The sequence below is a fragment of the Cherax quadricarinatus genome, chromosome 45, assembly GCF_038502225.1.
Source record: "Cherax quadricarinatus isolate ZL_2023a chromosome 45, ASM3850222v1, whole genome shotgun sequence".
Taxonomy (NCBI): domain Eukaryota; kingdom Metazoa; phylum Arthropoda; class Malacostraca; order Decapoda; family Parastacidae; genus Cherax; species Cherax quadricarinatus.
Genome location: NC_091336.1, coordinates 12,709,108 through 12,729,177, shown reverse-complemented (window position 1 = coordinate 12,729,177; position 20,070 = coordinate 12,709,108). Strand labels below are relative to the sequence as shown.

General features: G+C 42.8%; 1 protein-coding gene across 5 annotated transcripts in view; it reads left to right on the top strand.

Annotated features, from left to right (window-relative positions):
- LOC128694832 (uncharacterized) overlaps positions 1–20,019 on the top strand; it is a 459,074-nt gene extending 439,055 nt beyond the window's left edge. For all 5 annotated transcript variants that reach the window (XM_053785148.2, XM_053785152.2, XM_053785149.2 and 2 more), the window contains 2 exons: positions 16,070–16,149; positions 17,152–20,019. In XM_053785148.2, coding sequence (XP_053641123.1) covers positions 16,070–16,149; positions 17,152–17,692 — 621 coding nt within the window. In that variant the 3' untranslated portion in view covers positions 17,693–20,019. The remainder of the gene's footprint in view (positions 1–16,069; positions 16,150–17,151) is intronic.
- The last annotated feature ends 51 nt before the right edge of the window (positions 20,020–20,070 follow it).

The window sequence follows — 20,070 nt, the reverse complement described above, 5'->3', positions numbered from 1 at the left end:
GTAAAGGGCTTGTGTACCAGTTATCGGTATATAATGTATGCCCCTTACCAAGATAAGGTGCCATCATGCTTCTCACTACGTCACCTGAGATACTCAATAACATCCTGGTATCTTTCAATGTTTTACATCCTGTGTATATAACACCAGGCCACTGTCACAGTCACAGAGTACAAACAGTTTTATACCAAAGCGTTTCCTCTTGCTCGGTATATACTGCTTGAACGACAGTCTACCTTTGAACAAAATCAAAGACTCGTCAATTACAAGATTCTTGAATGGATAAAAGTACATGTTGAACTTTTGTTTCAGATACATAAAAACATTTCTAATCTTGTATAACCTGTCACTTCTGTCAGGCCTAGTTTTGTCAGAGAAGTGCAACATATGTAACAGTAAGATAAACCTGTTCACTGGGATGATTTCACTGAAGACCGGGGTAGAAATTAGCCGATCTGTGGACCAGTTTGCTTTTATATTATGCTTATAGACATGAGGCATAAGCATTATTGTTGCAAAAAGCAAATACATTTCTGCAACATTCGTCTCTTTCCACCGGTGTAGTTTTGACTGTGGTGATATGATCGTATTTGCCATGGTGTACTCAAAATACTTGTTACTTTCCCTGACAATAGTTTCCATCAAGGGCTGGTCAAAGAATAGTTCAAAGAATTCCAGTTCATTGGCCATGGTTCCAAGGGGACAAGTAGGTAGAATTCCACTTCGAGAGTCATCAAAGTGGTGGGGCTTGGGAACAAAATTGGGATTTTGCTGCCAATCCCAGATACGGTTTGCTAGTGGATACTGGACATCATAGGCTGGTTGTGCAGGTAGTTGTGGTTGTGGTGGGCTGGTGGCTTACGCTCCGCTTTGTCCTTGAACTGAGGAGTCAGCAGCGTGGGTCCCAGCCTGGGCTGGTGAATCACGCATTGCCGTGGCACTGCCCTCACCACTACCACCACCTACTGATGCCTGTGGTCTATCCATGCCAAGTGTAGCCACATCATCCTCACTTTTACTGTCTATTCCTGGTGTAGGGCCACGGGATGTACTCCGAGATGTAGTCCGTCCCCTGGGCACTGCATAGGGAACACTACCCGAGCGCATGCGGCGGCATATATACCGACGCTTCACTGGTAAATATGTTTCCTCACTATCACTACTCGAATGATTGTCAAGAGCAATAAAATCACAATCCACGTCACTATCATCATTATTACTGAAGTCAGAGGCCTAGCCACGCGAAAATATTAGTTTTCTCTTGCGATGAGGTACAACTGACCATGACTGAGGAGTGCCCACACCAGAGGTAGAAGGTTGAGGATTGTCAGGGTTTTCTGCACTACAATGGACCCTTGACCAACGATGGCATCATCTAACGTTAAATCCGACTAGCGATACATTTTAACGCAAAAATTTTGCCTACAGCAAAAAGGGTGAGAATTACTATGGATATGAAGAAAGAGATCATTGCTAAGTATGAAAGTGGAGTGTGTGTCTCCGAGCTGGCCAGGTTGTACACAAAACCCCAATCAACCATCGCTACTATTGTGGCCAAGAAAACGGCAATCAAGGAAGCTGTTCTTGCCAGAGGTGTAAATATGTTTTCAAAACTGAGATCACAAGTGATAGAAGATGTTGAGAGACTGTTATTGGTGTGGATAAACAAAAAACAGATAGCAGGAGATAGCATCTCTCAAGCGATCATATGTGAAAAGGCTAGGAAGTTGCATGACAATTTAATTAGAAAAATGCCAGCAACTAGTGGTGATGTGATTGAATTTAAGGCCAGCAAAGGTTGGTTTGAGAGATTTAAGAATCGTAGTGGCATACATAGTGTGATAAGGCATGGTGAGGCTGCCAGTTTGGACCAAAAAGCAGCTGAAAAATATGTGCAGGAATTCAAGGAGTACATAGACAGTGAAGAATTGAAACCTGAACAAGTGTTTAATTGTGACACTGACAATGTTGTGAAACACTTAGGAATGTCATAAAGGAACGGGAGGTACAGGCCTCTATGGACAGATATGTTGTGCGACAGAGGTCCAGTGACTCTCAAGCTGGTCCTAGTGGCATTAAAAGAAGGGAAGTAACCCTGGAAAAGGACTTGACACTTCAAGTCCTAATGGAAGGGGATTCCCCTTCTAAACACTAACACCATCCACAGTCTCCCCTCCTCCCATCCCATCAATCATCACCAGATCTTCAATAAAGGTAAGTGTCATGTAATTGTACATCTTCTTCAGTTTGTGTGTATTAAAATTAATGTTTCATGTGGTAAAATTTTGTTTTTTTCAATACTTTTGGTTGTCTTACACGGATTAATTTGATTTCCATTATTTCTTATGGGGAAAATTAACTCGACTAACGATAATTTCGATTAACGATGAGCTCTCAGGAACGGATTAATATCGTTGGTCGAGGGTCCACTGTATTATCGATATCCTGGTCATTCCTTTTGGTCACTAACTGATCAAAGCCAAAGAACTCGTCTTCGTTTCCACTTCCATCAAAGTCAGAACTATCAGATAGGAAGAGGAGAGTCCCAATTTTCCTTGGAGTGAGAGCTGCCTTGCGACGAGGCATGGTGAACAAAGGTAACTGATCCGGCGTTCCCACAATGCTATGCAGGCGCACACACACCATGCAGACCTGTTCTCTCACATGTAGGCCTACCAGCCTTTTTGCGCTAAATTTGACGCCACTAGAATTTTGGCATAGATCTGCAGTTTGGACCCTGAACATGAAGCCGTAGATCTATGGGACGGACCCTGAAAGGGTTAATGCCACTAGGACCAACTTGAGAGTCACTGGACCCCTGTCTCACAAAATAACTGTCCAGAGTGCTCTGTTTCTGGCATCTCTTTAAGATTTCCCTGAAATGGGACAGGGTTTTGTCACTAAACATGTTGCAGATATGGCTTGTTTCAGCTTTGTCAGGGTGATACTTCTCAACAAAACTTTGCACATCATTCCACTTTGCACAAATGTTCTTAATCAATGAAGAAGGCACCTCCTTCACTTCCTCTTCCTCCTCCTCCTCTGAAGCAAGTTCCTCAGCTGCGATCTGTTGCTGTTCAAGTTGAAGCTCTTCAGTGGTTAGCTCTTCCCTGTGGTCCTCCACCAACTCTTCCACATCCTCGCCACTCACCTCCAACCCCAGGGACTTCCCCAGTGCCACAATAGAGTCCGCAGGGTCAGTGTCAGCCTCAAACCCTTCAAAATCCCTCTCTTGGACACAATCTGGCCACAGTTTTCTCCAAGCAGAGTTCAAAGTCCTGGAAGTCACTCCCTTGCAAGCCTTACCTATAAGGCTTATGCAGTGGAGGATAGTGAAGTGATTCCTCCAGAACTCTCTTAGGGTCAACTGAGTGTCTGAGGTCACTTCAAAGCACTTTTGAAACACTGCTTTTGTGTGTAGTTTTTTGAGGTTAGAAATGACCTGCTGGTCCATGGGCTGGAGGAGAAGAGTGGTGTTAGGAGGCAAAAACTTCATTTTTATAAAATTGAAGTCCCTAAACACTTGGTCTTCCAAGTCTAGAGGATGTGCAGGAGCACTGTCCAGTACCAGGAGGCACTTGAGTGGCAATTTCTTTCCCAGGAGGTATTTTTTCACACTTGGGCCAAACACATCATTAAGCCACTCTTTGAAAATTTGCCTTGTGACCCATGCCTTATGATTAGCCTTCCGCATCATACACAATCTATTATTCATGACATTGTTTTTCTTGAACACTCTGGGATTTTCTGAGTGATACATGAGTAAAGGCTTCACTTTGAAATCCCCACTAGCATTACCACACAACAAAAGAGTAAGCCTGTCTTTCATAGGACTGTGTCCTGGCAGTGCCTTTTCCTCTTGGGTAATGTAGGTCCTGTTTGGCATTTTCTTCCAAAACAGGCTTTTGTCACAACTGAACACTTGTTGGGGTTTGAATCCTTCAGCCTCTATGTACCCCTGGAATTCCTGCACAAATTTTTTAGCCACACATTTGTCAGAACTTGCAGCCTCACCATGCCTTACAACACTGTGTATGCCACTACGCTTCTTAAATCTATCAAACCATCCTTTGCTGGCCCTAAATTCACAAACTGCATCACTTGTTCCAGGCATTTTCTTTGCAAGATCCTCATGCAACTGCCTTGCCTTCTCACAAATAATCAACTCCACAACACTGTCTCCCACTAATTCTTTTTCCTTAATCCACAATAATAATAACTTTTCCATCTCTTCCATTATTGGTGGCCTTTGTTTAGTTAGAAAAGTTACTCTTTTTGCAACATTAGTGTCCTTGATTTGTTCTTTCTTTGCCAGGATGGATGTAATTATTGATTTATTCTTGCTGTACATCCTAGCAAGTTCCACCACTCTAATACCACTCTCAAACTTTTCTATCACTTCACACTTAAATTCCATGGTGTTTCTCACTTTCTTTACTACAGGAACTTTCTTTGGAGCCATGGTTACTTATTTCACAGTTGCACTGCAAAAATAACACAAACTACAATGGGAAATAAGCAAAATGTTTGGATGTATGAGCAGAAGCTTCCTCAGCCACTGAGAGAGACAGCCAAAATGACGCGCAAGCAGCCCAGCCGGTGAACAGACACGTCCCAAACGGCCGATCACCAAATTAACAGCCGATAACCGGGTGCTGAAAAACCACCTGATCACCGACTGGCCAATAACCGGGGGTCCACTGTATATATATACAGTAGGGCCCCACTTATACGGCAGGTTAGGTTCTAGGCTACCGCCATAAAGCAAAAATTGCCGTAAAGTGGAACACCCTTTTTTTTTCCACTTATAAATGCATACAAATACTAGATAACAAGTTTACACTTACATATATTAAGTTTGCAATAGAACTAGGCATTAAAAAACAATAAAAAAGTAAAATAACACATATAGTACACTCATTACTTACCTTAAACTATTTGTAGTCTTAAAAGCCATACCACGGGTGGGAATAGAACCCGCGATCAGAGAGTCTCAAAACTCCAGACTGCCACGTTAGCCACTGGACCAGCTAGCCACAATAAGATTCGTCCAGCTAGGGATATTTCTACACCATAGGACAGCATAGGCACCACCGTGACCACAAATGCAGGTTTTATAGACGAATCTCCAGCTAGCATGGCCGTGACGAACTCTAGCTCGAGTCTCCTCAAAGCCGTTAACATGACTCGCAAAATCGTAATGACACAATTGCAAACAAACCATACCACGGGCGGGGATAGAACCCACGATCAGAGAGTCTCAAAACTCCAGACCGTCACGTTAGCCACTGGACCAGCTAGCCACAATAAGATTCGTCCAACTAGGTATATTTCTACACCATAGGAAGGTTAGCATAGGCACCACTGTGACCACAAATGCAGGTTTTTATAGACGAATCTCCAGCTAGTGTGGCCGTGACGAACTCTAGCTCAAGCCCCCTCAAAGCCGTTAACATGACTCGCAAAATCGTAATGACACGATTGCAAACAAACCATACCACGGGCAGGGATAGAACCCGCGATCAGAGAGTCTCAAAACTCCAGACCGTTGCGTTAGCCACTGGACCAGCTAGCCACAATAAGATTCGCCCAACTAGGTATATTTCTACACCATAGGAAGGTTAGCATAGGCACCACTGAGCTAGAGCTAGAGTTCGTCATGGCCACGCTAGCTGGAGATATGTCTGTAAAAACTTGCATTTGTGGTCAGAGTGGTGCCTTTGCTAACTTTCCTATGGTGTAGAAATATACCTAGTTGGGCGAATCTTATTGTGGCTAGCTGGTCCAGTGGCTAACGCGACGGTCTGGAGTTTTGAGACTCTCTGATTGTGGGTTCTATCCCCGCCCGTGGTATGGTTTGTTTGCAATCATGTCATTGCGATTTTGTGAGTTTTGTAGTCTTAATCTAGGGTGAGACGAGTAGTATTTATTGTAAGAAATCAAGTGTGGTATGTATGGTAGCCAGCCAGGCTACCATACCAGGCCACCCCACCTACACAATATTCTATGACATTTAACCCTTAAACGGTCCAAACGTATATATACGTTCACTCGTGCAGCCCCCCGAATATTTTGAATTTTTTTTTTATAGAAAAAAGAGCACATTTTTTAAGTTTTAGAATAAAAAAAAAATTAGGGTCAGTACTTACAGAGATATGAGGCAGAGAAGTTGGCAGTGGATGCTCATGTGACGGCAACATGGAGTCCTGCCGCTAGAAGTGTTGCCGATATACCTTTTTTTCTATTTTTCATATTTTATATAATTTTTATGTTCTGATAATTACAATTTATAGTAGTTCTTGTCATTTCATAACCAATCTTTGCTTTGACACTAGTATTAGGTACTGAAATTGTACTCAAATTGTCACAAACACACTGACAGGTGGACATTTACACCTGTCTTGGTCATTTACTATTGTCTTGGAATATAAACAAAGTATTTATAGGTCCCAGCAATGTTCTGGATATGTGGAAGTATATTATAATAATAATAATGAGGAGGAGGAGGAAGGAGGAGGAGGAGGAAGGAGGAGGAGGAAGGAAGGAGGAAGAGGAGGAGGAAGGAGGAGGAGGAAGAAAGGAGGAAGAGGAGGAGGAGGAGGAAGGAAGGAGGAGGAGGAGGAGGAGGGAGGAGGAGGAGGGAGGAGGAGGAGGAGGAGGAGGGAGGAGGAGGAGGAGGAGGAGGAGGAGGAGGAGGGAGGAGGAGGAGGGAGGAGGAGGAGGAAGAGGAGGAGGATGGAGGAGGAGGGAGGAGGAGGAGGAGGGAGGAGGAGGGAGGAGGAGGAGGAGGGAGGAGGAGGAGGAGGAGGAGGAGGAGGAAGAGGAAGAGGAAGAAGAAGAAGAAGAAGAAGAAGAAGAAGAAGAAGAAGAAGAAGAGGAGGAGGAGGAGGAGGAGTGTCTATATATCTATCCGTCTAGCTTTCTGTCTCAGAGAGAGCCACAAGACTGTGTCATCACGTTTACTCGCATCTTCAAGCAGAGTACAGCACTTTTTCTGGATTTTTTGGGTTATCCTAGGTAATTTATACTATGTATACTTGAATAAACAATGTAGGTATTCCTGGCACTAAACTAACATTTCCTCTGTTCATTAGTTACATTTTGAGGCTTTACAAATGAATTCCATTTTGATTTTTTATTCATATAATGAATTTTTATTCAAACCAAAAAATAGATTTACTGTTATGCAATATTGTAATAATTGTATAAATATCATCACAACATTTGTGAATGTATATTAGACCCACCAGCTGGCGTGTATTAGACGTGTGAGGTCGTTTGTTTACTCTTGAACATCGGCAAAAATTTAACATTTCCGCTACTTTGAGCTCAGTTTCAAGCCATTTCCAGTGCTAAAACCAATCAAAATCTTCTCTATTTCTGTAACATGTCTTCCAATCTATCAAATGAGACAAAGAAATTGCAAATACAACTATAAAAAACATACGAAAAAACAATGCAAAGTCGCTGTTTTAATCGAAAATCACGGTCTCAGTTTTTTCTCTCATACCCTGTGCTGCAGGATTTGTTTTATGTGGTGCACACATACCACATAGATGTATTCTCTTATGTCTAAGCCCAAATTTACCACTCACAGCTTATCAGAGTGAGCTGAGCTCATGGTGTAGATCTACGGTTTGGACCCTGAACGTAAAGCCGTAGATCTACGGCATGGACCCTGAAAGGGTTAAAATATTTTGTCCTTAGCTTATAGTGAGTGGTGAATATATTTATTATAGGAAGTCTAAATAAATGAAGAATGGGTGTAACTGAAAACAGCTGCATTAGTAAAACACTGTAAAGCAAAGCCTGCCTGTATCAGGTTTGAGCCAAAGGAAATGGTAGTTCCAATCCCTTAGAACAAGATCCCTTTACCAGACTCAAGGCACCCCAATTAAGGGGCAAGTGCATTTTAACAAAAAACTTCACTGGTTCTCTTCACTGGTAATAAAATTCTTTGAATTTTTAGTCTTGCTTTTTATTCCATTATTTATGATAGGAGATGGAGATTACATAATAAAAATAAGTAGATGCAGTAAGTTTATTTCCCTTGATTGAATTGCATATATGATACTATAATATATTGCAATGTGTATTATTATTATTATAATCAAAAAGAAGTGCTAAGTCACAAGGGCTATACAGCACTGCAGGGTAGGGAAGGAAGCGAGGGTATTGGGTGGCAGAAGGGGGGAGGGATGATCAGTAGGTTACAGAAAACAGCGGGGCAGGGGATAGTGCGGGGGTAGAGGGTAGCAAGAGATTGAGGTAGAAAGGGCTGAAGGCATCAGAGTTTGTTACAGTTAGTTGTGAGTAAAGGTTCCAATTTGCCTGATCAAATTGCCAGCATGGGATACGAAGAGGTGGTGAATATGAAGGGGAAGTAAGAATGATTGGGAAATGATCGCTGTCATGTAAATCCGGGAGAACAGACCAGGTGAAGTCTAATACGGCGGAGGAAGAGCAGACTGAGAGATCGATGCAAGAGAGAGTGTGAGTCCGAGGATCAAAATGGGTGTGAGGACCTGTATTTAAAACATGGAGGGGGTGGGTGGCAAGAAAATCCTCAAACTGAATGCCATGGGAATCACAGTGAGACCCCCCCCCCCAGCCGAGGAAATGATGGGCATTAAAATCGCCAAGTAACAGAATCGGTGGCAGTAATGACGAAACAAGAAAGGCAATATCCGGAATAGATAATGCCCGAGAAGGAGAGAGATATAAAGAACAGAGTGTATACCACCTATGCAAGTGGATACGGGCTGCTGTGTAATGCAGCGAAGTACGAACAAATAGCTGATGGTACAGAATATCAGTGCGTAGAAGAAGGGCACTTTCATTAAAGGTCCCATCAAGAAAAGGATCTGAAGAATACAATAAATTATAGCCTGAGATGGGAGAGATAACAGCAGAGTGTAATTTTGGTTCCTGTAAGCAAACACCTACAGGGGAAAACTGGGAGAGTAACATCTGAAGCTCACCCCGATTACCCCTGAGGCCGCGTATATTCCACTGTAAATAGGCCATGATTGGCAATGATAAAGATACCTGAAATCCGCAGGTAAGGGTTCCTATGGACTAGAGGGGTTAGAAAAGTCCACATGCGGAGGCAGCGGAAAATGTTCAAGCAGTGAAGGAACGGTGCGCTGTGAAGAAAGGAGTTGCGCAGATGGAGGAGAGGAGAGAGAAGGAACAGAGGGTGGATCAGTGTCCATTGATGGTTTGGTCTCTGCAACATATTCAGAGATTGCTTCAAGTGGTTCGGAATTCAGAGACGTCGTATGGGAGACAATATTGGAGATGGTAGGGGGAGGATGAGTAAAGATTGGAACTGTAATGGACAGTACCAAGGTAGGGGGGGGCGAAAGGGTGGAGGGAACTGGAGAAGAAGCGTGGAAGGGGGACAGAAGAGGCAGAAACCTGGGAGGCGGCAGAAGAGGAAGAAACTTGGGAGGGAACAGGGGAGGTAGGTATAGTACAAGGAGGAGGGTGAACCTCTACACTTGTAACAGAGCCAGTGAGAGGGGAAGAACCCGGTACAGAGACAGGGAAGGTAAAATGAGGAGGTGGAAGAAGGGAAGGAGGGGTTAAAGGACCTTTTTTTGACTTCTGAGAAGTAGAGGGACAATTGGGAGGAGGTGTCGTACGGGATCTCGTCGATACTGAGGCTTGTGAGAGAGAACACGAAGAAGTGAGAACAGACTGAGGCGTTTAAGTAGGGATGTCTGAGCCTAGGACAGCAAAAGAATTGATACAGGAGTGACTATGGGAGAGGTAACCACAGAGGAGGCTGCAGAAGATGGGACCCCAGAAGTGGGGGGGTGTTTTGAAACATGGGAATAAGAAACACGAGGTAGCCTTCCTTGGAGGCAGAGATGAGAAACTGCCATGGCATAAGGGAGACCTTCTGCCTCTTTGAGGTAACGGATTTCCCGCTCATTTAAGTAGACTTGGCAATGGCGAGAGTACGAAGGGTGAGCCTCATGACAATTAAGGCAAGAGGGAGGTCGATTGCAAGACATATTTGAATGGTCATCGGCACCACAGACTGGGTATTCGGCTATAGATCTGCAATATTTCGCTGGATGGCCAAATCTCCAGCAATTTCTACACTGTTGCGGTGTAGGGATCATCTTTCGAACTTGTAACCGATGTCCTGCTACATAAACTGAGGATGGGAGTTCACGGCTGTCAAAAGTTAAACGAGCCACATTGCTAGGGTATCGTCTCCGCCCACTGGCAGGAAGAACATAAGTGTCTACCTTGAGGATTGGGAGATCTTGGAGTTCCAGCTGTTCAAGAATGTCATTGCCACATGCCTGGAAATTTTGTTGAATTATGGTATGGGGCAGAATGACGGTACCACTACAAGAATTGAGGGAATGATGTTTTTCAATAGTGACAGGAACAGTATCTATATGGGAAAGAAGAGAAAGATCATGAGCTTGGGTAACATTCTGTACAGTGATGATGCGCGTACCGCTGAAAAGAAATATCTTTACCAACATGGCATAGGAGTGCCTTGCCAATACTGTGGTCAGAAAGATAGGCGGTAGAGGAAGTCAGTCGTAAAGTGAAGAATTTAGTCCATCGTGCATTCTGAAACTGAGCGTGGAAAGGGAGTGCAGGACGTGTCGATCTTTTCTGAGAAGAACGAGAAGTATCATCAGCAGGTAATTGTCGTTGGTGTTTAGGCGTGGGACCAGAGTTGGTCCGACGTGGAACGGGCTGGCGATTCGAAAATTGCCGCACCGTAGAGGGAGAGGCCAGATACATAGTCAAAGGAGAGTGGAAGTCAGATTAATCGAAGGAGTCAGTTGAGACCTCAGTACCTGAAGCGGGTGAGGAAACAGCACTGGCAAGAGGTACAGAGGCATGAGGAGTGTCTGAAGAGTGGTCCAAAGACGAGGCGGGGTCAGAACGGGGTGCGGTATCAAGAAGGGGCCTGGGGGTAGCAGGTTCATGGATTGGGTTCTCCATGGTTAGGTTACTTCTTTCTTTTTGTTTTTAAGAAAAAAAAAGAAAAAAGAAAAAAAAAGAATAAAAGAAAAGGGGGGACCGGGGAGGGATATTATTATTATAATCAAAAAGAAGCACTAAGCCACAAGGGCTATACAGCGCTGCAGGGTAGGGAAGGAAGCGAGGGTATTGGGTGGCAGAAGGGGGGAGGGATGATCAGTAGGTTACAGAAAACAGCGGGGCAGGGGATAGTACGGGGGTAGAGGGTAGCAAGAGATTAAAGTACAAAGGGCTGAAGGTATCAGAATTTGTGAAGTAAGTCAGTTGTTGTCAAAAAGTCAATGAGAGAGTCCAGATGAAAGGTGGGTCCATCAGCGAGAAGGGAAGGTAAAGAGAGAGCAGCGGAGCGAAGACAACGACGGAGGTAAATTCTGCGTGCTCGTTGATAAAGTGGGCAATCTAACAGAATGTGGCTGACTGATAATGGAGCTTGGCAATTCTCACAGAGAGGAGCAGGGCGCCTCTCCATGAGATATCCATGAGTAAGACGAGTATGGCCAATGCGAAGACGGGAGAGAGTAGTCTCCCAACCTCGACACTGGTGATAAGAAGACGGCCAGTAACCTATACTCGGTTTAATAGATTGAAGTTTGTTGCTGAGCATAGTAGACCAACGTTGTTGCCAACGGGTGTGAAGGTGGGTAGCTATTGCAGCAAAATAGTCCGTAAATGGAATAACTCTATATGAAACTGGTAGGTCATGTACTGCTGACCGCGCAGCAGTGTCTGCCTGTTCATTGCCCTGTACGTCAACATGACCAGGGACCCAACAAAAAACAATATCTTTATGCTTGGTAAAGATGTGGTGTAGCCAAAGTTGGATACGGAGGACTAAATGGTGAGGTGTATCAAATTTCTGTATAGCCTGTAAAGCACTAAGGGAGTCTGAGACAACCACAAATGATGACACAGGCATAGATGCAATATGGATAAGTGCTGCAAGGATGGCATACAATTCAGCAGTAAAAATACTAGCCAAAGATAGTAAATGCCCTCGTACGACGCTGTCCGGGAACACTGCTGCGAATCCTACACCATCAGAAGACTTAGAGCCATCTGTGTACACAGCAATGGCATGAGAATGAGAGTGGAAGTGGTCAAGAAAAAGAGAGCGGGAAGCGACTGTAGACGGTTGGGCTTTCGAGCAAGGGAGAGAGACAGAACAGGCTCGAACAGCTGGAACTTCCCAGGGGGCTAGGGAAAAGTGAGATGCTACATGAACATAGAAAGGTGGTAATTGAAGCGAAGACAAGAGCGAATGAAGGCGAAGAGAGAAGGGACGGAGTAAACAGGGGCGGCGAACAAATAGAGAATGTCTACTAAGATCAGTGACCATTCTATAAATGGAAGGATTGCGGAGATCATGAGAGCGTACATAGTAGTGAAGGCAATGGGCATCACAGCGATCGGATAAGGATGGAACGTTCGCTTCTGCATAGAGGCTCTCAACAGGGGAAGAGCGAAAAGCACCAAGGCATAAACGTAATCCTTGGTGATGAATGGGGTTAAGGCATGAGAGAGTAGCAGGAGATGCCGCTGAATAGATCTGGTCATAATAATCAAGTTTCGATAAAATGAGGGTGGAATGTAGGCGAAGGAGGGTTCAACGATCAGCTCCCCAATAAAGATGAGCAAGGGTTTTAAGAAGGTTCAGCCGGCTGTGACAAGTTGCCTTCAGAGAGGTAATGTGAGCTTTCCAGGATAACCTACGGTCAAAGAGGAGGCCTAGAAACTTGACTGTATCACGTTCAGGGATATGGGAGCCATAGAGGTACAAAGGATGATCGGAGATGACAGAGCGTCTAGTGAAAGTAATTCGGTGGGTTTTAGTGCTGGAAAATTTAAACCCATGTGTGGTGGCCCAATTGGAAACACGGTCGACAGCATGCTGGAGAGAAACTGTAATGAGGTGACAGTCAGCGCCTGCACAGGCAATAGCGAAGTCATCAACATAGAGTGATGACCAAATATTTGATGGAAGACTAGAGGCCAAATCATTAATAGCAAGGAGAAAAAGTGTTGTGCTCAGAACACATCCCTGGGGGACATCTTCAGCTTGGATAAAGTCCGGGGAGAGCACATTATTAACCCGAACAGGTATAGTACGAGGAGGAGGGTGAACCTCTACACTTGTAACAGAGCCAGTGAGAGGGGAAGAACCCGGTACAGAGACAGGGAAGGTAAAATGAGGAGGTGGAAGAAGGGAAGGAGGGGTTAAAGGACCTTTTTTTGACTTCTGAGAAGTAGAGGGACGATTGGGAGGAGGTGTCGTACGGGATCTCGTCGATACTGAGGCTTGTGAGGGAGAACACGAAGAAGCGAGATCAGACTGAGGCGTTGAAGTAGGGACGTCTGAGCCTAGGACAGCAAAAGAATTAGATACAGGAGTGACTATGGGAGAGGTAACCACAGAGGTGGTTGCAGAAGATGGGATCCCAGAAGTGGGGGGACGTTTTGAAACACGGGAATAAGAAACACGAGGTAGTCTCCCTTGGAGGTGGAGATGAGAAACTGCCATGGCATAAGGGAGACCTTCTGCCTCTTTGAGGTAACGGATTTCCCGCTCGTTTAAGTAGACTTGACAACGGCGAGAGTACGAAGGGTGAGCCTCATGACAATTAAGGCAAGAGGGAGGTCGATTGCAAGACGTATTAGAATGGTCATCGGCACCACAGACTGGGCATTCGGCGATAGATCTGCAATATTTCGCTGGATGGCCAAATCGCCAGCAATTTCTACACTATTGCGGTGTAGGGATCGCCTTTCGAACTTGTAACCGATGTCCTGCTACATAAACTGAGGATGGGAGTTCATGGCTGTCAAAAGTTAAACGAGCCACATTGCTAGGGTATCGTCTCCGCCCGCGGGCAGGAAGAACATAAGTGTCTACCTTGAGGATTGGGAGATCTTGGAGTTCCAGCTGTTCAAGAATGTCAGTGTCACATGTCTGGAAATTTTGTTGAACTATGGTATGGGGCAGAATGATGGTACCACTACAAGAATTGAGAGAATGATGTTTTTCAATAGTGACAGGAACAGTATCGATATGGGAAAGACGAGAAAGCTCATGAGCCTGGGTAGCATTCTGTACGGTGATGATGCACGTACCGCTCTTAAGAGCATGAAAAATCTTTACCAACATGGTATAGGAGTGCCTTGCCAATACTGTGGTCAGAAAGATAGGCAGTAGAGGAAGTCGGTCGTAAAGTGAAGAATTTAGTCCATTGTGCAGTCTGAAACTGAGCGTGGAAAGGTAGTGAAGGACGTGTTGATCTTTTCTGAGAAGAACAAGAAGGTGGAGAAGTATCATCAGCAGGTAATTGTCGTTGGCGTTTAGGCGTGGGACCAGAGTTGGTCCGACGTGGAACGGGCCGCACCGTAGAGGGAGAGGCCAGAAGCATAGTCAGAGGAGAGCGAAGGTCAGATAAATCGAAGGAGTCAGTCGAGGCCTCAGTACCTGAAGCGGGTGGGTTGGTAAGACACATAGGCAACAGTTAGGCAACTTTATTCCGGAAAGAGGTACAGAGGCATGAGGAGTGTCCGAAGAGTGGTCCGAAGACAAGGCGGGGTCAGAATGGGGTGCGGTATCAAGAAGGGGCCCGGGGGTAGCAGGTTCATGGACTAGGGCTGCCATGGTTAAGTTACTTCTTTCTTTTTGTTTTTAAGAAAAAAAAAAAGAAAGAAGAAAAGAAACTAAAAATAAAAAAAGAATAAAAAAAGGGGGGGACCGGGGAGGGATAGTGCCTAGGAGGGATGAAAGGGCCAGAAATCTCCCTCCGCGCCCAAGAGGACCTCAGCACCGCAAGTAGCGCAGATGCAGCATGGAACCCGTGCCATACCCTACCCATCATGCCAGTAAACCGGCAATCTGGGATAGCAACCGCACATCTGCCGAGCTACCTCGGTGGACAAAAGAGAGGGCGGCCGGAAATCTGCCACAAAGCATACCTCCTTCGGCCACCACCCCCGGAATCCGAAAGGTGGCTTCCAGAGATACACCCGTCGCCCGAGAGACACCTAAAGCCACCCTCCAGGATACAAGAGAGGGATCGGGACATCCCCAGGCAATCCAGATTCCAAGGCAAACTACGCCACCGCCAAGAACCTCAACAGAATGGGATGGACCCTGGTACCCTTTCCCCTACCTAGGAACTAGCGTGCCTGTTGGGGAAAAAAAAAAATCCAAAGGCCAAAAAGGAAGGGCAAAAGGGAGGGGTGGGGAGGAGGAGGAGAAGGAAAGGAAAAAGGGGAGGATGGGATAGGGAATGGGGGATTGGGGGGTAATTAGGTTCGGTCTGAGGAAGGAGACCGACAGGTCTAATTCCTCAGACGAAGAGCCTCTTCACCACGCCAAGGAGCCCCCCTTGAAGAGGCCGGGGAGGGATAGTTCCTAGGAGGAATGAAAGGGCCAGAAATCTCCCTCCGTGCCCAAGAGGACCTCAGCACCGCAAGTAGCGTAGATGCAGCATGGAACCCGTGCCATACCCTACCCATCATGCCAGTAAACCAGCAATCCGGGATAGCAACCTCACATCTTCCGAGCTACCTCGGTGGACGAGAGGGCGGCCGGATATCCGCCACAAAGCATACCTCCTTCGGCCACCACCCCCGGAATCCGAAAGGTGGCTTCCAGATACACCCGTCGCCCGAGAGACACCCAAAGCCACCCTCCCGGATACCGGAGAGGGATCGGGACATCCCCAGGCAATCCAGATTCCACGGCAAACTACACCACCGCCAAGAACCTCAACGGAATGGGATGGACCCCCTACCTAGGAACTAGCGTGCCCGTGGGAAAAATCCCAAAGGCCAAAAAGGAAGGGCAAAAGGGAGGGGTGGGGAGGAGGAGGAGGAAAGGAAAAAGGGGAGGATGGGATAGGGAAGGGGGGATTGGGGGGTAATTAGGTTCGGTCTGAGGAAGCAGACCAACAGGTCTAATTCCTCAGACCAAGAGCCTCTTCACCACAACAAGGAGAGACCCTTGAAGAGGTTTGCAATGTGTAAAGCTTAACCTCCATTGGTTAGTTCATTCCTGTATTTTATTTCATTTCAGGGAATGTCCAACAATCAGGTTCTGGAGCATGTAAGGGGCGGAAACACTATTACCATTCCTAAAGGTGTCAAGCCACAGCTGTGAGTATTCATTGTTATCATATCAGATTTTTAATAAGGATTTATGTTGAAACATGTAAGAATTTACCCATCTTATTTACTGTATAAGCTATCATTGTGTTCTAGCAACCTGTGCTTGTGGTTGAGTGCACTAGTTAGTGGTTTCTCTCTCAGCACCTGGATAATCGACCAGAAATGTCAGTGCAGTAAAATGTGATAAAAAGTTTATATTACATAATTACATTAGATCCAAGTCTTTGTTTTTGTCATCAGGATTATTATTATGTCCATAATGCAAAGAATACTACTCTTTACCCTGTGTTGAAAATTTGAAGTTGATCAGATGAGTCATTCTCAAATTATAACCTGAAAACTAAATAGTAGAAGAAAATCTGTACTACTACAGGTAAACTTCCTTGATGGGTATACTATATGATAAAAAAAAAAAAGAGCTACTAAAATTATTATTACATATTCCTAAAAGCATCCTGCCTAGTCAGGGGTAAATAAAAAATACAATACTTCTTGCTGTGTAATGCTTTATTTGAATTGGATATACTGTACATTTTCATAAAAATTAACACATTGATTTTAGTTTTGTCAGGCCCAACCTTTTCACCCAGTGATCCTATATGAAATGTACTAATCAGGATTCTAGGTATATTTCTCATTGGGAAATGTTTCATGTACAATAATAATAGTAATAATAATAATAATACATACAATCGGAACGAAGTGCTAAACCCCATTTCATGTACAGTTCTTTAATCTTAAAATTAATTTAGTACTTATGGTTGGTACATAATAGGTTATATTTATTTGTTCTAAACATATTACAGTACTGTAAACCACCCTTCTGGGTTCAGCACTTAGATGGATTATACCGGTATTATTATTAATATTGTGGACTAATTCTCATTACACATATAATAACATAGGTAACAGGTTGAGGTGTAAAATTACAAAGAATGTTCAGGTAAGATTTTTAACTTAATATATTTCAAACTTTATATTTATTTTCAGTGAGCGTCTTCTGTTGAGTTGTTGGAGTATGAATCCTCATGATCGTCCCACATTTAATGAAATGATGGAAACATTGACAATGTGGCCTCGTCTTATTACTCCGTGCCTGGAGGTTCCTTCAGCAGCAGTCCAGATTAATGATACAGACTCTTTAGAGTTAGTGCTGCCCACTGAGCAAAGCTGTCGCAGGAGTTCTGCACCTAATACACGTCTCCCAAATACTAGAGTGCGCCACACATCAGGCAGTGATAATGTACCAACCACCAATGCGGTTCAACTCAGTAGTTTCTCTCGGCCACCCAACTCAACTGCTTTAACAAATAATCCTCTCTTATCCTCACCATCTTCTCTTAATCCTTCCATTATTCTTAATTCGAGTTGGAATCGTACTCCTCAAGAAAATGGGGGTGGGCCATCTGTGGAGCCTCTGTTACCCCCAAACTGTGATTCATATGTGACTAAATACGTTTGCCTACAACGCACCAAATCAGGTGAAAAGTGTCATGATTTAGATTCTCCTACCAATATGACGTCTGTGTGATTTGACATTTAGTGTGGATTTTTGTTATTTAAAGATCCCAGTGTTTTATTTTAAATAATTCTTACTGTTCAAATTACAGTTATAACTTAGAAAAGTTATACAGCTATGTGTCTAAGACGTGCTTTGCCATTACATGAGAAGACATTTCTTTGACAAGGGATGCCATGTGCTCAATAATGACTTTACTAGTATTAGTGCAGAAAGCTCAAGTATGTCAGCTGTTCTTCAAAAACTTTTCTGCCAGAACACTTCTGCACACACAAAAAAAAAAATGCAAGTAGAAACTTGCCAAAGTTGCAAGCTACAGTTCTCAGAATGTTCATATCATTACCAGATACATAAACTATGAGAATATTTGGCATGTTATAATGCATTTATGGGAATTATTTTGGTCAGTGTGTAGACCATGCTAAATGTATGTGTATATAATTCTGCTGAGAGAATAATGTAACAGTGCAGGAGATCTGATATTTCTTCTACAAGAAGTGACTAGGGTGCTACTCGGTGTTCAGCAGACGACAACGAAACTCAAGGCTTTGCATGTTAGTCGTCTTTTTATATTTGTGAGTACTTTATTAAATATCTGTTTTACTGTAATCATTTATGAAACAATGATATATTTGTGTAGAATGTCAGTGTGAGGGTGGTAGTCACTTCTTTATTATTTCATCTTAGTCTTGGTTTCTGGTCATATGTCAGATTTTAATCAGGGAAAGCACTAAATCCATAGGGGTCATATAGTGCCTGGGGAATGAGGGGCATTCAGGTTTAATCCAAGGATCCAGTTTCTTGGATTAAGAGACCCTCACTAGCATCTAGGCACTTCTCTTGAGGGGTCATATGTCCAAGATATTTTTTTCCAATCAAATACCTTACCCAACACCATGATACATTTACTGATGGTTAGAAAAATATATAAGCAGTTATATTTTTAATATGAGGTGCCAAAAATGTACAAATGATCAATATATTGTAGTTTTACTAGCAAGAGTTACTTGATAATCTTCATTTTCTTATAAAATACAGTTCCTGAGAATCTGCCTCATGAAGTAACTAATCATTATATGATTTAGAATTTATACATTTGACCTGTTACTTTGCTCAGATTTTAAATTAGGGAAAGAGAGGTGGCAGAAGATATAGATATATTAGTATTAAGGTTCCAGTTCATTGCTGTATTTTTTTAAATATTTGTTTCTATTAATGAAGTGGTTGACCATACAGTGACTTTATATAGAGAAGAGTCAGATTTTTTTTTTAAATGTTTCCCCATTTTATTGCATTATAACTAAAAATAATACCCATAGAGTGATAAGAAATTTGATGTTTTCATGATTTACAATGTCCATGACACATGAAAAACTTGTGCTTATAGTGATTTGTTTTAGATACATTATAACTAGTTGTGAAATTCAATGTCCAAGTTTGTCCAGAATATTTAAGAATTTACATGTATAATGTTCTATAATATGTGCTTAACTAAATTTATTATTTTTAACATTAATACTGAAATACATTCAGCATTTTCAAAACAGAGCATGTAGAAAATTTTTGAGTAGAAGAGCTCTGTAATTTTCAAATGTGATATAATTTTCTACCAAAAAAAAAAAAAATTAAATTTTGATATACCAGTACTCAGATTTTATAATAATTTAGAATTATACTTGCATTTTTGCTGATGTTCATATGAAAACAAAAGTTTAATGATGATATACTCAGATTTAACTAATATAGTCCTTGACATTTTTTGCTGATATTGTTAATAATGTAACTACTGTATTATTATATTTGTAGGTATTGTATATAAATGCCAGAGAAATATTTGAATTATTTGCTCACAGGAATGGTTGTGACTGAGTGAGAGGTTAGTATGTTGAGTGGTTATTCTTAAGTATTAGAATATTACATATAACTAAATTAGTTTATATTTTGAAGGAAAATTTTCCTAGAAATTTAACCGATATTTTCTGAAGACATTTATTAAAGAGATAAAATACTAGAATCATGGGGTAAGTTATAAAACTATTAAAAGATACATTTCAAATGATGTGTACATGTTCTGGAAAAAAAAAATGTGAGGAAGGCTGTTAACACTACTGGGTTTATTCACAGGTTTTTAATTCTTATACATTTTTCAAAATCCAAATTGCATCCTTATGGTTAGTATTTATCAGAGTATTTAAAGCTTTTACAGTAAAATTAGAAATGGTCTCAAAATTGTCCTTTTTTTTAATACATTATAAAATAGGAGACTACTGCTATGTTGAAGCAGAAATGTACTGCATAATTACCTACCTACTTATGGAATAAAAGAAATACAAACCAAATACTTTTGAATACAGCAATTACATTTAATGCCCAACAGTAATAACTGACTG